Genomic DNA, 23,013 nt, shown 5'->3' on the forward strand with positions numbered 1-23,013 from the left:
AATTGTTATCCAGCAGCAATTAAGTGTTAGATTGCAAATGTAGGGATTAATGCATAGGGCCTGGCCCTTTATATGACCGTTGAGCACTGTGTACACATCCACAGCTCTATAAACTACTAATAAAGCAGCATTTGGATAACATAATAAATGGCATTTATGGCATTTCTGGAGAGAATTGCTCTGTGAATTTGCTTCCTGGAGATATACTCTAGTTGTCCATTACAATACAGGGCAAGATAAGCTAAAAATAAGCAATCCTAAAGTAGGGTGGCTATAAAGAAAACCTGTGAAGATAATCCACAATGAATTCTCAGTCTCTGAATTAATGCGAAAATATGCCAAATCAGGAAAGTTTCCGGAAGGCATAAAATGATACCCATTTATTCTCCCAATTTAAAATAGGTAACTTAAGAGATTATGAAAAATATTTACAAAATTAACAATAAAAGCAGCAGTATGATTATAAAGATAAGCATAATCAGAAAGCAAGTATCTGTACAAACAGAACTATGGAAAATTTGAGCAACATACTTCTGAATGCTATAAAACTGGAGGGTAAGGTTCTCAGAAAACACAATATCAGAATTTTGAATGGTAGGCTCCATTGAAGGTCCTGAACACTAAAAACAAAAATAAAGAGGTCAATTACTATTTGAGAAGTATGTTATCACATGCAGTATTTTAAATAAATAAATTAAAGTATCTTTAGACCAATCTGGTAAATATAAAACAGCTCAGCTTTCACCAACCTGGTGCCCCTCAGATATTTGGACTGCAGCCTCCTAGAAGTCCCCACCTGGAAGGCCATACAGATGTGAGTTGTACTCCAAATATCTGGAGTGCATCAGGCTGATTTTCATATGTAAACCTGTCCCCTTGATTTCTATAAGTTTGATGTCTCTCTCTATTGATTCTGGTTCCACTGGGCCCTGAATTCTCACCTGAGATGTCAGTGAAGTTTAGTATTAGTTTTGGGAGATCAAAGAGGCAAGCGTTACAAACCTACACATTCTTCTATGGCTCAGATTAAATAATGAGCCAGAGAATAATTCCTGAGTTACATTCTCTTGCTTACTCAGCCCTAAACCTATGAAAATAGCCATGTACCAATAGTTTCCGGGAGCTGAAGTTAAATAGAGGAGCATCATTTATTTTAGTTACTTATTTTTAGCCAACTCTTCATTCAAACAATCCTAGTGTGGGGTACTACAAGTACATGAAATAACTAGGCAAAAGCAATTCTATAAAACCAGTCAACAAATTCTGTGAGCACAACTGCCTAACTCCATAGCTAAAACTAATCTAAAACCTGGGAAAATAAAAAAGGTGTTAATAGGTGGTGAAAACCCACCAGGGTCAGAATCATGAGCTCCCCGCTCAGTTTAAAGAAAGCTTTAAAGGTTCAAGTTATAAAGTCTAGATGAGTATACTTCAAATAAAAAGGTAAAGGTAAAGGTACCCCTGCCCGTACGGGCCAGTCTTGACAGACTCTGGGGTTGTGCGCCCATCTCACTCAAGAGGCCAGGGGCCAGCGCTGTCCGGAGACACTTCCAGGTCACGTGGCCAGCGTGACATCACTGCTCTGGCGAGCCAGAGCCGCACACGGAAACGCCGTTTACCTTCCCGCTAGAAAGCGGTCCCTATTTATCTACTTGCACCCGGAGGTGCTTTCGAACTGCTAGGTTGGCAGGCGCTGGGACCGAGCAGCGGGAGCGCACCCCGCCGCAGGGATTCGAACCGCCGACCTTTCGATCGGCAAGTCCTAGGCGCTGAGGCTTTAACCCACAGCGCCACCTGCGTCCCTACTTCAAATACTTCAAATACTTCTTTATTAAAACAGAAGGCTGGAGTGTGAAAGCTAAGAAACTGAAAATTTGACGTGGTAATTTTATTGTTTATTTGATAGCCTTTGTTAACTCACCACAACAATTCCTCCAATGTATTCAAAGGCACAATGTGCTATGCACCCATACTGAATAGTATATCCAAGAAGTCGAAGAGTCTTTCTAATGACATCTTGCAACATAGCAGTTTTATGGTTGTGCAGCGGGTCCTAGTTTAAGGGATCAGAAATACACCAGATATGAATTCTCACCATAGTACAAGCATTCAACAGAATTTATAAAATACACTAACTTAAGATGCTACAATTCAAAAACCAGGATTCAAATTAATTTTCAGGGAGATTAGTTTGGTCAAAAGTTCTAGAAGAATTTTAATGTGGGTTATGAGGAGCTGAAAAAAAAATCACAGAAGCAACTTGTCCTCATTGCTTAAAAGCACAACTATCCTTCCAGCAAGACATTCCAAATGTAAACTACCACTTAGGCTTTCTTCTTAATCTCTCATTTCATTCATTACATATTTGCATAATTAAAGAATTATAAAACATTGATACAAAACAAGTAACACAAACAATGAGAAAAAACAAAAAAAATTCCTTCCAGTAGCACCTTAAAGACCAACTAAGTTAGTTCTTGGTATGAGCTTTCGTGTGCATGCACACTTCTTCAGATACCAAATGCAGATACCAAATTCGTGCATGCACACGAAAGCTCATACCAAGAACTAACTTAGTTGGTCTTTAAGGTGCTACTGGAAGGAATTTTTTTTGTTTTGACTATAGCAGACCAACACAGCTACCTATCTGTAACAAACAATGAGAATAAGAGAGTAAAATAACTAATTAACATCATTTCAAGTTTTAGATAATAAAGATTTACTTTGCAGTTTTCTGATAGTTGGTACTAGTAGACTGTGAACTGATGAATTTTGGCTATAATGTCATTCCAGAATTGTTTGTTTAGGCAAGTCCAGACGATGTTGTATGTAGTCTGCTTTTGGAGCCCAGCATCTCCAACATAAATCAGAACTACCAGAGTAAATTCCGTATGGTAAATTTCAACCTGTATGGAGTAAAATGTGATTTGTTAAGTATTTTTTTTAGACCCTTTAAATGTCTTTATTAAGAATATTTGTTACCATTCCTTCACAAAAAGTCCCATGGTGGGTTACTTCACAATAAAACAGTAAAATACAATATACAGACAGCAAACAGTTAAACGTGCAATCAGTGAATAACATCATTTGAAGGAATGTTGTTAAATATGACCACTCTTGTTCTGAACTGGAAAATTAAAATCATCATTACATTTCTTCTTGAAAGAGATTTGGGCAATTTTGTTTGGGTAACAAATGGTATATCTTACTAATCAGTTTCTGGGTGTTGAGATTTGTTATACAAGAATCAAACGCTTAAACATTATAAGGATGGCTGAATTTAGCATGTTACAATATACGGTATCTGACTTGAAAATATATAAAAAAACCAACCTACTGAGTGAAAACCTTTCATGAGAGGGTTAATTGTTCATACAGAATTATATGGTCATTGATCATCCATCTGTAAATTGTTATGATATTAGTTTCCCCATATATCCTTAAGTTTCATTCATTATGAAAGATGGGTGTCAAATGTGCACTCAATCTGGTACCATCCCAATATGGTATCCGCCAGACCCAGTCTAGATACAGTGGAACCTTGGCTTACAAACTTAAACAGTTCCGGAAGTCCATTCTTAAACCAAAGCGTTCTTAAATCAAAGCATGCTTTCCCATAGCAGTGGGGGACTCAATTTACAAGAGGAACACACTCAACAGAAAGCGGAACATGTTCTGCTTCCAAGACAAAATTGACAAACCAAAACACCTGCTTCCAGGTTTGCAGCGTCCTTAATCCAAGGTACCACTGTATTCAAAACACAGAGGTGGTTCTGATGGGACAGAATCACAACACTAGCTTTCTGGCAGGTGTGCTGCCACTGCTGACCTTCAAGTAGAGGGCGAGGCAAAGGGAAGATCAGTGTAGTGCAAGTGCAACAACAGGAGTATTAGTTTTATCCAACTACTTCAGCTGCACAACACATCACACCTCGCTCTTTCCCTCTTGGTAAGAGGCAGTGACACACCTGCCAGGAAGCTAGCATTGCAGCTCCACCCCACAAGACAAGCTGCTTCTGTTATTATTTTGGATAATAGGCAATATAATAGATATGTGCCAGAAACATGAAGAGAAATACACATTACCCATTTCTTATAGAATATGTCTCCCTAACCCTACTGGAAGTTCTCACATCTCACTGTGGAATAGCTTTTGCCTCCTTTGTAGCCTCATCACATTGCTGGCTCACAGTCACATTAAGACTTATCAAGATTCTCTTGTGTTATTTCCATTTAATGTGTTCCTATGAGAAAACAAAGTGCTTATTTCTGGGTGTCAAATGCATCAATTGAATATAGAAGAAACTTCTAAAACTTATATATGGAAATTAGATGACAACTGAAGCAAAACACATTAACACAATAACAGAAGCACAGTTGTCAAGAGAAAAACATTAATTAGCTCTCCACCTATCCAGTATCCCTATATCCATTTGTGGAGATATTTAAAATTTTAGGAAAGACAGAAAAAGCTTTAAATGATTGTGCAGCTAATTCCAGTGTTGGGATAGGAAAATTACTTTCATATTTACCGTAAACGCAAAAATTCAACTATAATGAGAAACAGAAGCCTATAGGGATGGTGGTTTTATTGTGGTTGTTTTTTCTTTAGTCAAAACTGACTTCTTGGCTGTTCTTGTTTTTAATTGTTTTCCATACTTGTCTGCTTTCCAAGCTGTTATCCTCCATGGGGTGCAATCTCTAGAATACTGTACCTAAGTATATCAAGGATTTAGCAGTCTCACTATAAGCTACTAATGCACTATTCAACAGTAACAGGCACAGAGAAACTATTTCAGTAACATGCTGGAATTGCTAACCCACTATTCACAAAGTTGATATGTAAGGCATACCATTGGCAAAACCTTAAAATAAATTATCTTCCTTTTTGATGTATGCAGCGCCAGGAATATGGACAAAAGGGCACACGCAAATTGAAACGGGAACAGCTGTATTCTGAACTAATTATGCTTTCAATCATAGTTTACTCAGAAACCACAGAAAAAGTGTTGCACTTTAATCAACCCAGGAAATTATAAGACTATGGGTAAAACCTTGATGTCAGAGGGCAAAATGCTGTGAGTTTAAAACATTTTTTGTAGGTAGTAAAAGAAAGATTGAGTGTCAGCAGATCACTCAGTGTCATAGGACAGGTGGGAATTAATGACCACAAAGTATCTAGCAGGAGCTACAGTAACAAAGTCTCTCCTGCAATAATTGCTAGAATGGCCTCCTTGGTTAAAGAGCAATTTGAGCCTGAAAGAAATTGCTTTGTTGTCTAGTTCAAACACAAGATGACTATAACAAGAGAAAGAAAGGCTCAGACACCTGCAGAGAGCATGAGAAAACATATACATAAGAATGTTAGGTGATAAGCACTACATAAAATAAATATTTCATATGAAAACTTTTGGAAACCAACACTCAAGATGTCAAGAACATTTGTAATGCAAGGAAAATATTGAAGTTAAAGCTCTGGCACAGATCTCATGAGGGCTCTTTGTCCAATTTTCTACTCATATATATGGGCCATTTCTTGTGAAATGATTTCATTTGATATTAAATTAGTCTGAGTGTTATAGTGCTTATTACACCAGGCTTATTACAGAAACTGAGTCCTCCTCCTAAGGATGTCATTAAAGCATCCAGTATGCTCTAAATATACAAAGCAGGCAGACTGCCCACTGTTCCATTCACAAAGTGTTAGGTTTTGACCATACCATGCTTTTAATAGCAGAAGAGTGCTTCAACATAATGGAGAGGTCGAGTAACTTTCCAAAGCCCTCCAAATATAAAAAGGGAGAGGTTTCCTATAGCTTTCCAAGAATGTGCTGAGCAATGGAAGGAAAGGGGGGGGGGAGAGATGAAGAGAAATTGTCATGTCAAAATTTATCAGGTGGAATGGGACAGTACTGAAAGGAGAAGGGAAAATGGATACAGTACCAGGATATGGTGGTCCTATGCTGACCCATGAGAGTGCAGGTGGTGACCATTTTGTGCAGGGGTTCCACTCCTGACCCCTGTGCGCATCAGCAGAGCACACATGAGCCAAACCCAACTCACCCAGCCCCTCCAGCCCCGTTTTCAGGCCACTTCCGGGTCAGCAGCGACAAACACGTGCTTGGACATGCTGATTAGTTACACTGTTAAGTCAAGTGCTTCTGGCCACTAGAATCTATTTTGCGGGGATGAGCTGTAATACACACTAATAGATGGAAGTCAGCTGTGCAGAATATATATATATATATATATATATATATGCAGGTTTTGGTGTCCTCGGGTGTCTTCCCGTGTAAAAGTTGGGGTGTCTAGGCGACGTTTCGACGAGGTCTCACTCGTCATCTTCAGGCTGGTGCTTTCGGCTTCTTGTTACTGGAACAGAGCGGGATCTCAATGTTTGAGTTCCTATAAATACTGTAGAGGGGGTGTGGTGTCTAGCCTCCAATGTTCTGGGCAGAGAGGAAGTTCCCAGGCTAGTGTGCCTTTTCTTCTTTTGTTCCTTAATTACTTGAGAGATACCTTGAGTGATTTCTTGAGTGATATCCTGAGTACCACTTAGGTGGGTCATTAGGTGTGGATTAGTTGCTAAAGTCTTTGTGTCTTGACCTCTTGAACTTTGTGAAGAGTTTTCCTGAGAAGATGGCTGTATTGCACTTAGTTGTGCTTTGGCTTGGCTTCGTGTATAGGGGCGAGCTGTGGTTTTGTGGCTTGTGTCAGCCAGATCTGTGTAGGGATTGCAGGGGGGTGCAGCAATCCCTACACAGATCTGGCTGACACAAGCCACAAAACCACAGCTCGCCCCTATACACGAAGCCAAGCCAAAGCACAACTAAGTGCAATACAGCCATCTTCTCAGGAAAACTCTTCACAAAGTTCAAGAGGTCAAGACACAAAGACTTTAGCAACTAATCCACACCTAATGACCCACCTAAGTGGTACTCAGGATATCACTCAAGAAATCACTCAAGGTATCTCTCAAGTAATTAAGGAACAAAAGAAGAAAAGGCACACTAGCCTGGGAACTTCCTCTCTGCCCAGAACATTGGAGGCTAGACACCACACCCCCTCTACAGTATTTATAGGAACCCAAACATTGAGATCCCGCTCTGTTCCAGTAACAAGAAGCCGAAAGCACCAGCCTGAAGATGACGAGTGAGACCTCGTCGAAACGTCGCCTAGACACCCCAACTTTTACACGGGAAGACACCCGAGGACACCAAAACCTGCATTCCTGTACCCGTGAAAATCTACGAAAGCATATATATATATATATATATATATATATATATTCTGGGAGGCACAACTTTGTATTGTTTCAACAGACCTTTTAACTAAAGCTTCTGAGACTACAAAGTTTCTGGTCTTCGAACAAAGTGGTTATCCAGCATAATGAAGCACTGTGCTTCAGTTACAGTACTTGTAAATTTACATTAGAAGGCGTATATTAGTGGCATTTCCCTGAAAAAATATTCTTCACACATTTCCTAAACAGTACTGCCTTAATTATAAAGAGATTAATGTAATACTTCAAGATGTTTAACCGTTTGTCACACTATACACTTGTCTGCAGGTAAATACAGCAAGTATAGACACCTATGCAACAAGAGTACTATTTGAACTACATACCACCAACTTTCATATACCTACAACCATGGGCATAAACATTCCTTCAGCCAAAATCTGTGTGGTGCACTGTAGAGAGAAGTTCACAAAATTGCGTAATCTTGTGCTAGGCTTCAAAACAGTTCAAAAGGTATGGTATATTACCTCTGTGCTCCCTTGAAAAAAACAGTTTGTGTGGTTCTCTACATCATGCCTATGCAGCATGGTAATTTGTGTGTGTGCAGATTTCTTTTCAAGTGTGGGCCTTTATGGAGTGCACCCTTAATTGCTTATGGCTAATTCATGACACTGATATGTACTATGCGATAACTCACTGTCAAGGCTTCATTCAAGAAATATAAACTGATGTGGGAAGACACTTATTCAGATTTGTGGTATAAAATACACATTTTACCTGATACTTTTCATCCAGTCCAAAGTCAAATCTGAAATATAAATACAAGAATCTTTGCATTTTTCATTACCCGATTCCACCCCCACCCCTTGTTTATAAAATTAATCACAGCTAGCAGGGTAGAAATCGCTGTGAGCTTCATGAATGACATCCAAGAGATGGGAAAGGATTAGTTCACAGTTGCTGCCAGTTATAGCGCCAGGTGGCTTTTTCTGCAGCGAAGGTGTTAGCGATAATCCCATTACGCTGGTACTAAATCTTGCAGACATCAAAATTATCACCAAGGTTCCTTTTCATCCCATCCTTTCCAAATGACTGGAAGTCGCTTCACCTGAAAGAAGTCAAATCCACATGCAGCTGCTGTTTTAGCAGCCAGCAGACTCCCCGAGAATGCCAATCGTGATCCAATTTCGCTGTGCTGGTGGCCCCTATTCCCTGTCCAATAATACATCTGTTAAAAAATCCTACAGCTACAAATCAAGTTTAATCCTACCAGGGACCTCATGTTGGTCTTGTCTTCCAAAAAGGCAGCAGGTTCTGCTGTCTATCTCTGCTAGTGTCTGGGGAATACCCTTTAAATCTCAGTCCTACTTAGAAGAATAAGCTAAGGATCACAAAACATGACCTTAAAAACCCCGATATGACTATATTCTGACCCAGAGGCATTCATTCTAGGTGAAGATTAGAACTTTGCATAATAAGATTACACAGCAAGTGAATGATATCAAGGGACTATCCATATGCAGCCGCCTGGTTTTCTATAGAGAGCCTGTGCTCTGCAATATGCAGTGTAGACGAAACAGAGCTTTGCCTTTCTAGATGAAGTAAAATAGATTCACATAAATTAGTTGGCCATTTCCAGATTCCTAAATCCCCTATTACATCTTTTATTGACAGCTCCTGTGAGGATAGCACAATCATTATTTCTTTTTTGCTGTTGGCTTCTGAAACAATGGAGCTCTCTAAGTGAAATGTACATGGACTGTGTGTGGAAATTAACATCTTGTTTGCTGTAATCTTGGATTACAATTGACATTGTGCATAATAAAAGCAGGAAACATGGATAGAATTATCCTCTTCCTGAAACCAAAGGCTTTCTCAAATTCATGAAATAGTGTAAGACAGGAATTTTTAAAATGTTGTTGCCGTTCATAAATAATCGTTAAACCAATTAAATACACAACTAAGTAAGCCAAATATATTTTTAGATTTAATATACACTCAAATCCTTCCTGTTAATTAATCATGTTTGCTGTGGACACATAAATTTATCAATAAGCTTACTGATTATGAACATTTTTGTTTCTGTGCTGTCTTACTTAGGGTACCTGATTATAACTACGGTATTTTCTTCTTAATTAATTCCAACTGAAATCAATGAAAAGTACATATACATGCGCTTAATGCACCTTGACATTTATGTGAGTTGTAGAATTTTGAGATATATCAATCCATCTTTTTTTCTGGAAAAATAAAGTCAATACTTTATTGATTTTAACTCATTATTAGAAAAACAAGCTCCATGCACATACAAAATGGAAGGGGCCAAATGTTTTCATCATCTGTGTCACCAGTTTCACATTTTAGGATTAATACTTGAAATGTAAAGATACATCATACATGTTCTGCATGGTAAGATATCAGCCATACACAGGCTAAATACATATTGCAAGATTGCAAATAATTAAACAAGGTTGTGCAATCCCAAACCACAGCAAAATTTGAAGACGTGTAAGAACCATCTGAGTTGCCATATGTCCATATTGTACTGGAAGAAGCAGAAAGTCAAGCCTTCCTTGAAATGTAACTACAGAAGAGGTCTGAAATGTAAGTAGCCTTCAGAACCATTCACCAGTTTGCTGAAGAAAGGGATTTCTTCCTCAATCAGCTTTCCAAAATCTTTATTCACGAAACTGCTTCTGTATTGCTGGTATCATGACATACATCTGTAACTAATGGCTATCAATGTGTAAGTGAGAATTATTTACCGCTTCTCTGGAAATTAGTAGTCCTAAAGCTGTCTGAGCGCACAGAGGACAGGTGCTAGACATGGTGTCATTTTGCATGCAAGGGTCATTTTCGTAGGGGCAGTCAACACAGATACGTGTTTTCTTTTGGTGTTGAGCTAAAAGTTTTTGGTCATCAGCTTTTGCCTTGAAAGTAAGAGGCTAGGTTCATAAGGGCTTTTGGAATTTGAGGAGGGGGTACCTATGGTTTTTGAGTGGTGGGAGTTACCAGTTGGTGGGTACTTAAGTTCTAATAAGTCCTTTCCTCTCCCATTTATACTGCTCCAAAAGCTCACTGTGGCAGCCACTTTCCATCTGCCACCCTTCAAATGTGGAAAGAAGCTACATGATGATGTAACCTCATTAGAAGGGTTATGGCAGGGGAACAACCACTTCCATCAGGGACTGCCCCCACAACGTCCACTGGAATCACAGTGCATCAAGACATAGCATTGTTCTGGGTCATTCTGCACGGAGGGAGAATGGCTGCTCGTAGGCAGCTGCCACAAAGATCTCTGCTGAAAAGGTCTTTTTACAACTTCAGGACCCAGTATCCACTCCTAGCCTAAAACTCACTCCCCTCCCCCAGCCCTGATTTTCAAAAAAACTTCAAAAGGAAAGTGAACCCATCAGGGATATCCAACCCATTCCAGGAGATCCAATTCACACAGAATGTTTCTGCATGAGGACGAGGGCTTCCCCAATGGCTTAAATGTCAGGATCATCTCTGCACATGTATGCTTGTTAGATGTGTAGAGTTTATTGTCATTTAAGTCAATAGGAAACTGGTATTACCGTATTTTTCGCTCTATAAGATGCACCAGACCATAAGATGCACCTAGTTTTTGGAGGAGGAAAACAAGAAGAAAAAAATTCTGAATCTCAGAAGCGAGAACAACAAGAGGGATCGCTGCGCAGCGATCCCTCTTGCTGTTCTGGCTTCTGTGATAGCTGTGCAGCTTCATTCGCTCCATAAGACGCACACACATTTCCCCTTACTTTTTAGGAGGGGAAAAGTGAGTCTTATAGAGCAAAAAATACGGTATATGTACTGCCCGTATGAAGGATGGGTAGAAATTATTGAAAGTTGTAAATAATAGGTGGAGAATTTGCCCAAACTATTATATTTTGTATACATCTTATGACACTACATAATTTTTCTACATAAATTCTCAACACATATCTTTCCAACCATCTTTAAATATCTAACACCCATGTCTATGTATACACTTTTGGATGAAAGCCCCATTGCTTTATATGGTCCTACCTGCTTAGAAAAAAACTGGGATGCATATGACCAGAGTAATAGTGTATGGAACCACATTAGATAATTAACACTCCATTAATACTCATTTGAGGCTGTTGCATTTATGTGACAAATAATAGAAATCAATATTTAATCACATGGCTATATTTTCCTCTATTTTTGGATAAGCAATACAAATACACAGTTTCTAAACATGAATAGATGAGTGCAATGATATTCAGTCTAAGTTAATCCCCAGACATCTAAATCCATGAATAAAAAATCATCAGGTTTAAATACACTGAGCCTATTAAGCAAGAACAAAAGCATATGCACAAAAGAGCTTTTAATATATTTCAAAGCCCACAAGAGCCATGGTCTCATTAAAATTATAAATTACTCAAACATGGAATGAAGATTCAAACTGCAGTGCAGCTAAGCAGATTACAGAAAACCTCGCGTTCCATATGATAACACACCATGGCCCTCCCAGATGGGGGCCTGGAACAAAAAAGGCCATCACTGCAGCTAGGGAAAACCACCTTGTGATCTCTGGTTTCTGTTCAGCAGATGACAGCCAAATAATATGTTGATTATTCTGTTTGTGCTGCTAAGCTTGTAAGATGGCATAAAAGCGATATGATCTATTGTGAACTCAATGCTAATGTGTTGCTCTACTCATAAATGATATACTGAATGTATTTGGAAACAATCTTTTATCTTTTAGGCCACTTTTTAAATGCATGAAATAAAATAAAAGGCAGCACCAAACATTATTAAATATGATGTTTTTAAGTAAAAGAGAAGGGGGAAACCTGGCATAGCAAAGACCAACAAGCCTCAGTCATCGCTTTGTGAAGTCAGAGGTCATATTTCTATTGTATTTAATGGGGTTTGGATCAAGCCCTTCACAAGCCAAGTACAGCCAACTTTTTCTACATCAGTATCATGTTAAAAAATTGAAGGCCTGAACTTAAAAGCAACAATACAGCTTTAACTTTGAATGGTCATATAAGTGTGTGTGTGTGTGTGTGTGTATGAATGACCATTTATATATATATGCATATTTAAAAATTTACAAAAGGAAAAAATGTTTTGAGTCTCTGCCATTTCGTTTATAGCAGTACCTGTTGATATGACTACTTACTATCTTTATATCATATAATTTGTGTTTCTTGGTACAGAAGTACTGATAGCCTTCTAATACTGTAACTAATCAGAGTTATGTAGCAGAATAGAGTTTGACTGTTGCCATATTTGTTTCTGAGACTAAGACCTGGCATATCAAGAGGTCATAAAGAAAGCAGTTGTCATATTTAAGGAAAAGCCATTCTGAAGAACTACTGACCTCTTCCATTGCTTCCAAAATGTTAATGAGCAAGTGAAACAGGATTCACAGATGTTTCTTATTTTCAGTCAGATGCACACAAGACCCACAAATGCAATTTGTGTCATTGGTTAAATGAAAGTAGATATGAACTATGTTTCGAACAATAACATTGCTAGGTGATAGTAAATTACTTCCTACAAATCCCTCTTCAAAACTCAAGTCTCTGGGTAGCCTTTGGAACAACACCCAAGTCCCAGGAAACCAAGGTCAGACCTATCATTAGGCAGAGTGAAGCAAGTGCCTCAGGCAACTATCTGGAGGTGGGGGGCAGTAAAGGCAGCCCCCCCAGGTTTTTCCACTGAGCCTTCTGGCTGTGCCCTTCAGTCATAACACCCCCATAAATAGCTGGCTGCCTTCAGGTATACTTAAATAAAATCCACTGTCAGTCCAAGTGGCTTCTGTACACAGAATGAGGAAGAAGGTCCCCTCTTGTCCTTTTATTGGTAGCAAAATGTTTAGGACCAGCCTTGCAACTTGTTGTTAAGTATGCCAAGGTACATGTAATCAGTATAACTGCATATTCGTCTCCTGTTTATCATGCCACCTCGTGCCTTTCCCTATAACAAATAGATGCAATTAGCTACCCGAAACAAAGGAACGTTTACTTATACTTAACTTTGAGCACTAATTTCTCATCCTCAACATAGTGACCTGGATCCTAACAAACTTTCAACTCATGGAATTGAGTTCAGTTCATTGAAAAGGGCTTTCCTGTCTCCCCTGTTCTTCTGTAACCCTTGGCCATAGCTGTCAACTTTCAGATTTGAAAATAAGGGATCAGCAGCCTCGAAAATAAGGGATCAGCAGCCTCACCTGTCCCGGGGACAGTCTACGGGATATCTAATAATCTGGGATAGCAGCAGGAAACGGCACTGGACTAAGGGAATTTCACGCAAAAAAAGGAAAGGTGGGCAGCTATGCCCTCGGCATGCATACACCCTGAACGTTGAGGGACGAAGATCCCTCTAAAATAGTGTGGCACCCCGCCCTAATCTTTCATGGGTTCCATGTGCTTACCCAGGGTTTGTGTTTCCTTCGGAATGAGGTACAGTGGAGACTGTGCTGTCTTTATGATAAATGGTTCATTTACACATATATAAAACCAGATTCTACAATGGAGGGGTTCACAGCATTAAAGGGTCTTGCTTCTCCCATAGCTGCAGGCTTGGATTCAAACAGTTCTCAAACATTGCTCTGACTTTCTCTCCAGCTGACAACTTTACTTCCAGGTCACATCATTCCAACTCCACTCTAAACTCAGGTTTTGCCCTTCTAACTATGAGTTGAGGGAGGGGCCTCGCCCATTTGCTATCTCACATAGAGCTCCTTTCCCTTGTTTCCCTTAATTGTCCATCAAACAGGCTATGACCTCAATACAGGAAGCTAGCCTGGGTTATATTTTAACACTTGCTGGATCCAGAGGTTAGAAGGATTTCGCATACAGCCTACTTCCCTCCCACCGACCCCCACAAAGGCCTCATAATTTTAGGATGGAATGTGGCACCCAGGATAACTGCAGAATAAGAAGGGTTGAGTTGCTGTGACAACTCCCCCCAGCCAATTGCGATGGTCATGGGGCACACAGTGGGAGGAAAAGGGGGGGGACTCCATTGTGCAAGTGGAAGTCCTTGTGAAGGGCTTCCACTAATGGGGCTGCTTAGGCAAATCCCACACCAGAATATTAAGTATTTCTAAATAAATAAACACTACTCATTTTAATGGAATTTATTTCCAAGTTAGGTATCATTAGGACTACACCCTTGATGTAGTTTATGTACTTCCTTAATCTTTGCACTAGTACAAGTCATGCATTATCTCTTCCATTTGCTCTGTGTATGTTTTCCTGTTTCAAATATGTACACCTTTTTCTGTTTTGAATATGCATAGTACACATTAGAAGTGCTGCCTATCAATGACAAATATTATCTGACCAAGAACTCTATAAGCCTTGGAAAAACCCATATGCATAATGACCTGTGCTGTCCTGCAGTAAAATTTTATAGCCTGTTTTTTCAAAGATACTGAACTTACTGAATAATGGCAGATAACACAGTACATTCAGCTGCTAGTTCAAGCATTAGTAAAGCAAACACGGTGGAAGAAATGCCTTACATCCTGGGATCTTAAATTTTTCAAGGTCTTGAAAACACTATTACTGTATTGATTGTAATTCATAAAAAATAAGTATTTAGGGGACTGTTTATGGGATTGTTCTCAGAGATAATTTGTTTGGTCGAAATTCATCTGAGTGATCATCAGACAACATCTTTTGGTTTTCACTGACGTGTTAACAGAAAGCAAATTTCTTTCAGCTTAGATATTTCTAACATTGTTTAACACTTTTATTCTTCTCAGATCTAAGATGATTAAAGCATGCTATAATTTAGACTCCTGGTACAGACTTTTAAAACGTGTAAATACTATTGTGAGATATTTCTGTTGGAATTCAATCTGAAATTGGCATTGCTCGTCAGAAGCAAAGAATCCCTCATGGGGGGAAAACTTATACAAGACTTGCCCATATTTGAAAAGATGTTGCTACTGAGTAACCAGCAATATTTTTTCTCCCAGAGTTGAAACAGTCAAATAAAAATATAAAACATTGTGATTTTAAAAAAAAAACCACACATAAAAACACTCATAAAAACAATCATAATCAGTTCAAAACATCAGCAAACTATTGGGATACTAACTCTCAACAGTCCAACCAAAAGGTATGTCTATGTCTTCAGTTGATATCAGAAGACTGCTAATGAGGGTGCCAACCGCATCTCCATCAGGAGAGAGTACCACAGCCAGAAGACCACAACACAGAATGCTTTTACCCATATTCCTGTACAACATGCTATGCCTATAGATGGGACTCAAAGAAAGGACTTCCCTGAAGAATCACAGCTCAGGTTGGCAGATATTGGGAGGGGTGTTCCTTTTAGTCCTTGGGTCCTAAGCCATTTAAGTATAGACTAGTGTCAACACAATGAGTTGGTTCTGGTGATTAACAGGTCACCAGAGCAGCTATATAATCCCATTTTTCTGCCCCACTTAATAACATTGCAGCTGTGTTCTGTTCCAGCTTCAGCTTCTGGATCATTTTCACAGATACTTCTACACAGAGTGCATTGCAGTAGACCAATCATGTAGTCGCTAGAGCATGAATAATTGACATCCGACTATCCCTGTTCAGGAGTGGACAAGGTCAGCAAACCAGCAGAAGCCAGAAACGTGTGGGAAGCAACACTCTCACTATGTCCCCGATGCGTAATATCTGCTGCGGAAGAGAATAGCAGCCTGGGGCACTCATAGCGCTACCTTAACATGTCACTGCTGAAACTGGTACACAGATTGATTCCATTCACAGTATTTCCTTAAACAGTAAAAATCAATGGGTGGTAGTCAACCATGTTTTACTTAGAGTAGATCCATAAAATTTTCAATGGGTCTACTCTGAGTAAAACACAGTTGAACACCACCCAAAGCTTCTGCAAATGACATTTTACTTTCCTCACAGAACATCATTCCAATTTAAAGTAGGACATAAGCTGTAAACTTTACCATTTCTTGGTAAAGAAATGGTACCATTTCTTGGAGCAAATATAATTTCTTGGAGCAAAAGAAATTGCTCCCTTAGATGTCTTTCTCCCTCCCATCTCTTCTATTTATTTATTTATTTATTTATTTATTTATTTATTTAATTCATTCATTCATTAACTAAAATTTCATACCATTTAACTGTAAATAAGACCACTAAGCGGATATGTCAGCCTTCTAGCATTAAAGTACTACCAACGTCTTGATGTAGAAAAAGGGAAGTCAGTTCTGTGGATAGCTTTTTCAGTACAGCTCTTCTTACCAGAAAGCTACCTATGAGACTCATACATACCCCACCCCATGAGAAGTTACAATAATGAATAGTCCTTTGATGCTAGAGAAACAGAAACTATATGTATCAGTGGGAAAAGTTCTAGAGACCTGATGTCAGATCAGAGACTCTCATCTTTGCCATGGACTCTTGGTGTGGCCCCAGGCAATTCATGCTCTCCAACTCTTAATTATCTATCACTAATATGGGAGTGAAAGTCAGTTCAGACATCCAAAGGAGGGGAAAAATATAAAGCATGAATGGTATCTCATAGTGATCTGCTTCACAGTGTCACCTGATTTCCTTGTGTGCCCGTACACACATGCATATGAACCTGCACCTTACATGTGTTCGTGGTAACAACTGATGTTAAAATAAAAGGCTTGATAATAAGCTTCTAAAGCACTTGCAGTAATAGTAGTACTGGTAGTAGTACATGCTGTTTCACAACCTGGCAACTTGAGACATGTCTTTGTTTGATTCTTGGAAGTCATAAAAATGTAAAACAATTATAATGCCCACTTTCTGTGCTCATTTCAGCCTGGAGAAAAACTGAAAAATATGGGAGGGAATCAAAAAGGGTAGAGCCGAACACACGGGAAAATCATATGCATCTAATATAACCCACAAGAGCTCATGCTATACTAACAGTGCAATTCTGTACATGTCTACTCAGAAGTAAGCCCTACTGAATTCATGGAGACTTACTTACTCATACTATATATGACTGCAGCCTAAATTCTTAAGACATTGAGATGCTACTAGATTATCTGCAGTTTATCAGAAAGTAAGTTTTCTTAGGCGAGAATTGATCCAATCTATTCTATAGCATACAAAGATATAGTTCATTATGAGAAAATAATTTTCCAGCACCAAAATTCCTAATTTTCCTCATGTTAAATTCCTCGTGTTAAATATTCAGCTAATTTGCACCAAGCTAGGATTACACCATTTATATTATATTATTGAAACCTTGGAAATAATAGTATGCATTTCTTTTTTGTGTTCCTTTTTAATATTCAGGAAGCTTTTAAAAGTCAGCAATAATTATTTTAATCTATGCTCTCTGTTTTTCCTTGGGATGGTTCCCAGAAAGACCCATCTCCACAATACCATCTATTGTTTGTACAATATGGCCGCAATCCATAGCCCCAGCAATGAGATGGAAGACATCAAGTTTGCCCAGGGAACTTTGATTTTCCATAGCAAATTGTGGACTAGCACTACTTGTACACACCAGTCTGTCTTTCTGGAATGCAGCCACTATAATTAAGTTGGCACTTATAAAATATATATAAATCCATGTATTTTTCAAGAAATTATATGACTTAAAGAAACAAAACTTCAGCCTTAACACTTCACTACACGAGCAAGCTTGCAATTTGGATGGGTTATATCCGTGCAACAAAGAAAACAATACAACAGGTTTGAAGCACCACAGAATACCACCATGGTCAGGATCCAAGAGCTAAGAAACAACTTTTCAGCCTCTAATAATATGCACAATGACTTGGGAGTAAGCTCCACTGAACATGGTGGGTTTTTTATTCTTTTAGCAGCAGCTGTCTGTATGGCACTTTAGAGGACAGGTTCCTGCCCCAAGAAGCTTGCACACAAGAAACAACACAAGAAGGGAAGGCAACAGGCAGTCGTTTCCATTAAAGATGCTTAGAGTTACTTACAGGCCCAGTTACAGTAAGGCATGAGAAGTAATGGTTACATCAAAGCCTTAACAGAAAAGGTGGATTTTGTAGAGATGCTTGAAGAGGAGTGGCATCGCACAGGCATTCGGGGAAGAAATTCCAAAATGCCTATGACTGGGTGACATGTTATGGAACTTGCTGGGTGCAATGTGTTTTCAAAATGTTGGCTTCTGGACTGAAGGTACTAGATTTCTCAAGCTTATCCCCTTTGTTTGTAAAGGGATTAAGAAAATGAAGCCATCATCTTTGCACCTGCAGTCTCTGACCCATTCTACTGAAATACCTAAGAACATCTCAAGAAGCTTGAGCTCACAGCACAGACACTTCAGGGAGCTGTACCGCATGGCTGGTAGCTTTCCTTGTCAGATGACTCAACAGTTAATCTGATTTAGTGACTATAAAACTTTAATCAACAAAATCCAATGCTATTACATTCCAGAACTGATGAGAAAAGAGGGTTTTGTGTATAAAGGACAGGTGCCGCTAAGAAGATTATTTAAAATAGCAATGCAACTGACGACAGTGCAGGTGTTACCCCCTCCACTAAATCATCTGCTTCTCTCCTTCTGTATGGGAAACAATGATGAAAGTATTCAAATTAGCATAGCTTTGTGAAAATAAGAATTATAGAATTTTATAAATTCAAATACAGATTTTAATATTTACACCATATGAAAAAAGAAACAAAATGTCTCATCGTGCTAAAAAGTACCTTATAGCCTTAGGGTATGTCAAATTTTGTAACTTCCAAATTTCAAAAATTAGGGGTGCTAAAAAGTTGTAACATGACTTGGGAGTTCAAAATATATTTTGGTTAAATTAATATAATTTCGCTTTGCTTGGTAAGTAAAATGCGCGTAAAGTGGCATAGAAATTGTTAAAAAATGGTTACCAAGTACTTGCAGTCATATTTAATATTAATGTTATCATTAACATTTAGCATTATCTGATATTTTCAGAAGGTAAAACTAAAATTCCAAAAGAAATTTATGTGCTTCTTCATTAAATGCAGACTTACCAAGCTAAATCTTGTCCAATCAAAAAATAATAGCAGATTTTAACTCATACCCAATAACATATTTTTAAGGCCCTCACTAAAGAAATTTACAAAAAAAAAGTTTCACCCCCTAAAATGACCTTGCTTGCATCTAGTTGCAACCTGACTTTGGAATGTATTGGCCCATACCCATTAGCAGATAGATGCTTACGGTTTTTTAAAATTATTTATAACTCAGATAGAATGTACACCACAGATCAGGAAAGGTCTCACCAAAGCCAAGAGGATGCCAGCATGGTTAATGAGCAGTATCACGGGAGATATTAGAGGCAATAAGGCTCATGTAAGGAAACAGACTTTTTTTCCAAATGAGAATAAAAAGGAACCTGAACTGTGGCAAAAGAAATGAAAGCAGATACTGAAGGATGCAAAAATAAGGGCATACTAAAAGAGAAAAAGAAGACTGAAACTGAAGGGATTCTTTGCATTGACTTCAGTGTGGAAGATGTTGGGCAGACCCCTGTGCCTGAAGTAACGTTCTCAGAAGGGAAACTGAGGAAAATAGTGATGGCAAGAGACAAAAGTTCTTATTGGCCTAGATAGAATAAAAAACAAAAAAACAAACCAATCTTTGGGTCCAGATGACATTAACACGAGTATTCTTAAAGAACCTGGTGATGGGAGAGAAGACCCAATAATCTTCTGAAGTAGTCACATTTGTGGATGAAACATTTTTCAACATTTTGCCAGCACTCTATACTTGTCCGTCCCTGTGCACTTTCACTAGTGCACTGATCTCAACAGAAGATATATATAGCTGAAGGCAAGTCCAGGTTCAAGAGTTCAGAGGCAATGCATATGTTAAAATGCAAATGGAGGATGCTTCAAATTGCTCTGCAAGGCAAATTGTAACGGTCTACTGACCCCACCCTGTGAACCAGGATCCCACCCTTTGCTACCCTTCCATCTCCATGGCCTGCAGCGGGGTAAATATGAAGTGGGAACCTAATATGCACAACAGAAAGGTATACACAAAATTTCACTGCCATATAAAGCGATTTAAATTGGTATCCATGCACAAGTTCCAATGGGTCTCCACAGCCAAGGTCAAGCAAGTGATTAAGAGTGCTACTCTGCATTAATCCTGGAGAGCTAACCTGGCTTTTCCGCCGTGTAGCCAGAACCTTCTGAGTCATGTACAATGAAATCCTCAGAAACCTCTTGCACCGAATTACAGTCTTAACTGTGCCTGGCACCAGCCACCCACCTTCCCAATTGGCCTCACCAGCATTAGCTGGTAAGCTAACACACACGGAAAACAATTCGAATAAACGACTTCACTGCGGCACGATCCAATGCATGCTTACTCTCCAGTCAATCCCAAGGTGCCTTGGAGGAGGGGAGGGCGTTACTTTCGTGTAAGTATGCACAGAACACCAACACTTTAGAAAGTTAAGTTCTCATAACGAGCCAGGTGGGTGGAATGAGGTGAGGGGGCTCCGGCCCGCTCGTCACAGGTAGTAGCAAATATTTTTCCCCACTCCCCCAGGGTCATACCACTTCCTGCACCTAAACAGGAAGAGGGACGTACAGTATACTGGATCTCGTTTCCAAATTTATTTATTTATTTTTTAAAAATAGCTTCCTCAGAAGCGTCCCGTTGCCTAGAAAGGCCCGACTGTCACTCCCCTCCTTCACGGAGCGCTACGAACGACACCTCTTGCGGACAGGCTCGCGAGCTGCCTCTTCCTGCCCTTGACTCACCTGCCTGGGCCAGAAGCCGCGGGGACCGAGAGCCCTCCTCGCCTACCCCCAGCCGACGCCACTGCGCCTGCCAACAACCGGCCTCCCCATTGGCTCGCCGCGCGTCCGTCCCCCCCTCCACCCGCCCCGCCGCTCCTCCTCCGCGCCGGTCGCCTCTTCCCTGTCAACGGCGCAGAAGCTAAGATGGCGGCCTTGGCGACCGGCGGGCCGGCCCAACAGCAGCAGAGTGCCAGGGCAACGACGAGTTTCCAAAGGAAAGGGCCGGATGGAGGAGGAGGAGGAGGCGGCCGCTTGGCCGTTCTGCCGGGCACCCGGCCCTCGGTCCGGCACGGGCAGCTGCTGCTTTCCAGCGGGGTCCCCTCTCTGGACTATGTGCTAGGTTGGTGCCGGTAGTCTCCTGACACTTCCCGCCACCTCGCCGTGCGGGTTTCGCGGTAGTCGAGGGGGCTGAGGTGGCCTCGGAGGCAGGCGAGGCGAGGCACTGGGGGGGGCTGCCTGGCTCCCCTCAGCAGCAGCGCGGGCAGCCCCTCCGAGCCCCAGAGCTGCTTCCCTGCTGACTGAACCGCTGTCGGGCTCAGTGTGCGCGGAGGAAAGAAGGGGAAGCGAGGGCGGGACGGATCCGGCCGCCTCGTGCTGGGACAGGGCTGTGGGTTCGACCCCCGCGTTCCCACCGAGCCCCGTGGTACTTACTCTCCGCTGTCCCAGGGGGCTAGTATTCCGCCCAAGGAAACTTGAGGGTGCTCGAGGAGAGCATGGATTCTTGAAATGCGCGCGGAGCCTTGAGGATGGGAAGTGGAGTCAGTCCCGGCAGAGCAGGCATGGCTTTTTTAAAGAGATGTGCCGTCATCTAGATAGCCACTGGCTGGCTGTCCTCCTTTCGCGTGTTTCCCCTTGCTCGCTCGCTGATGCCATGCCGTCAGGATGGCGTTGCCTACGAGTGCCTTCTCTCATCAAAGCGTCCATGAATACAAAGCAGCCTCACGCAGCAGTTTCTGTGTAGAGGTTCGTGTGTAGGTCTGCTCAATATCGAATTTAAAAGAAACTCGAAAATCTAACGCTCCAGGGCACATAGTAGCAAGATACGAATGGATTGAGTGGAACCCAGCAGTATTCAACACAACTGTGCACCAGTTTCACCCTGCAGCACATTTGACTTGCACTGCTGTAAAACTTCTTGAATACTGAGTTAAATGTGCGTTGTGTTAGACACTGGGCATGTATATAAAAAGAACTGTGTGGGAGCAATTAGTGTTTTTATTCATTCGTTTTTAAAATTGTGCATCCTGCTTCATACCCAAAGTGCCCAAGTGGGTAGTTTCTGCAAAATAAACATAATGGAGTTGTTTTAAAGCTACTATAAAGTTGGTGTGGACCTGATGTGTCTGCTTGGGAAACTTCTGACACCTCATGGTAGTCACGCTGAAACTTCTAAAGGAGTTGTGCACTGTGTGTGCAAGTTATAAATAAAACACAATGGTTCAGGTGTAAAATGATGCTTAAGGCCACTTGGTTTATATGTTCAGTACACCATTTGGATCCTATAAATTTAGTCCTCACTTTTCAGTAATCATACTTGAAGCCAGTGGGACATGCACATTGTGGTCAAGACCTTGGTTTACAATTAATTTCTTTTTCCTGACACTTAGGACTCTCATTTTGAATCTAGCTAGAACTTCATGTATCTCTTTATGTTCAGATTTGAGTTGCATCATGCATCAGGTCTTTTATCTAAAAATGGTCATTACATGGGCTCACAGATTTGGGAATGTAGTGGTTTGGTGGGATGTCACTACCATAGGGAATTCCCTGCCATCCTTTTAAAGGAAAAGGCCTATGAGGAAGTGAGTGATAATTTAGTAGGAGCAGGAGTTGCTGCAATATACATTAGATGCGAGAATTGTTGTTAAAAATGTGCCCTGAAGGAGGAATTTCCCAGATGCAATTAACTTATAATAAACAACAATTTGAGCAGCTAGAATTCTACCCCTTCTTTTTTTCTGCTTGGCAGTGGTACTATTCCAGTTTTGTGGT

The 23,013-nt window shown here is 40.3% G+C and overlaps 2 protein-coding genes across 8 annotated transcripts in view; one reads left to right on the top strand and one right to left on the bottom strand.

Moving 5' to 3' along the window:
• The window catches only part of IMMP1L (inner mitochondrial membrane peptidase subunit 1), a 32,303-nt gene extending 11,214 nt beyond the window's left edge, over positions 1 to 21,089 (bottom strand). The window contains exons 1-5 of one of the 5 annotated variants that reach the window (XM_083753027.1): positions 20,983 to 21,084; positions 4,134 to 4,244; positions 2,724 to 2,906; positions 1,922 to 2,053; positions 532 to 620 (exon numbers count right to left, since the gene is read on the bottom strand). In XM_083753027.1, the coding sequence (XP_083609153.1) occupies positions 532 to 620; positions 1,922 to 2,026 (194 nt within the window). In that variant the 5' untranslated portion in view covers positions 2,027 to 2,053; positions 2,724 to 2,906; positions 4,134 to 4,244; positions 20,983 to 21,084. Of the gene's footprint in view, positions 1 to 531; positions 621 to 1,921; positions 2,054 to 2,723; positions 2,907 to 4,086; positions 4,245 to 20,485; positions 20,753 to 20,982 lie in introns of those variants that run through there. The other 4 variants (XM_083753026.1, XM_083753025.1, XM_083753028.1 and 1 more) reach the window with 4 other exon arrangements.
• A 51-nt stretch (positions 21,090 to 21,140) lies between these two features.
• The window catches only part of ELP4 (elongator acetyltransferase complex subunit 4), a 157,432-nt gene continuing 155,559 nt past the window's right edge, over positions 21,141 to 23,013 (top strand). For all 3 annotated transcript variants that reach the window (XM_083752033.1, XM_083752034.1, XM_083752035.1), the window contains exon 1: positions 21,141 to 21,361. In XM_083752033.1, coding sequence (XP_083608159.1) covers positions 21,166 to 21,361 — 196 coding nt within the window. In that variant the 5' untranslated portion in view covers positions 21,141 to 21,165. The remainder of the gene's footprint in view (positions 21,362 to 23,013) is intronic.

Source organism: Podarcis gaigeae, assembly GCF_964106915.1.
Source record: "Podarcis gaigeae genome assembly, chromosome: 1".
Classification (NCBI taxonomy): domain Eukaryota; kingdom Metazoa; phylum Chordata; class Lepidosauria; order Squamata; family Lacertidae; genus Podarcis; species Podarcis gaigeae.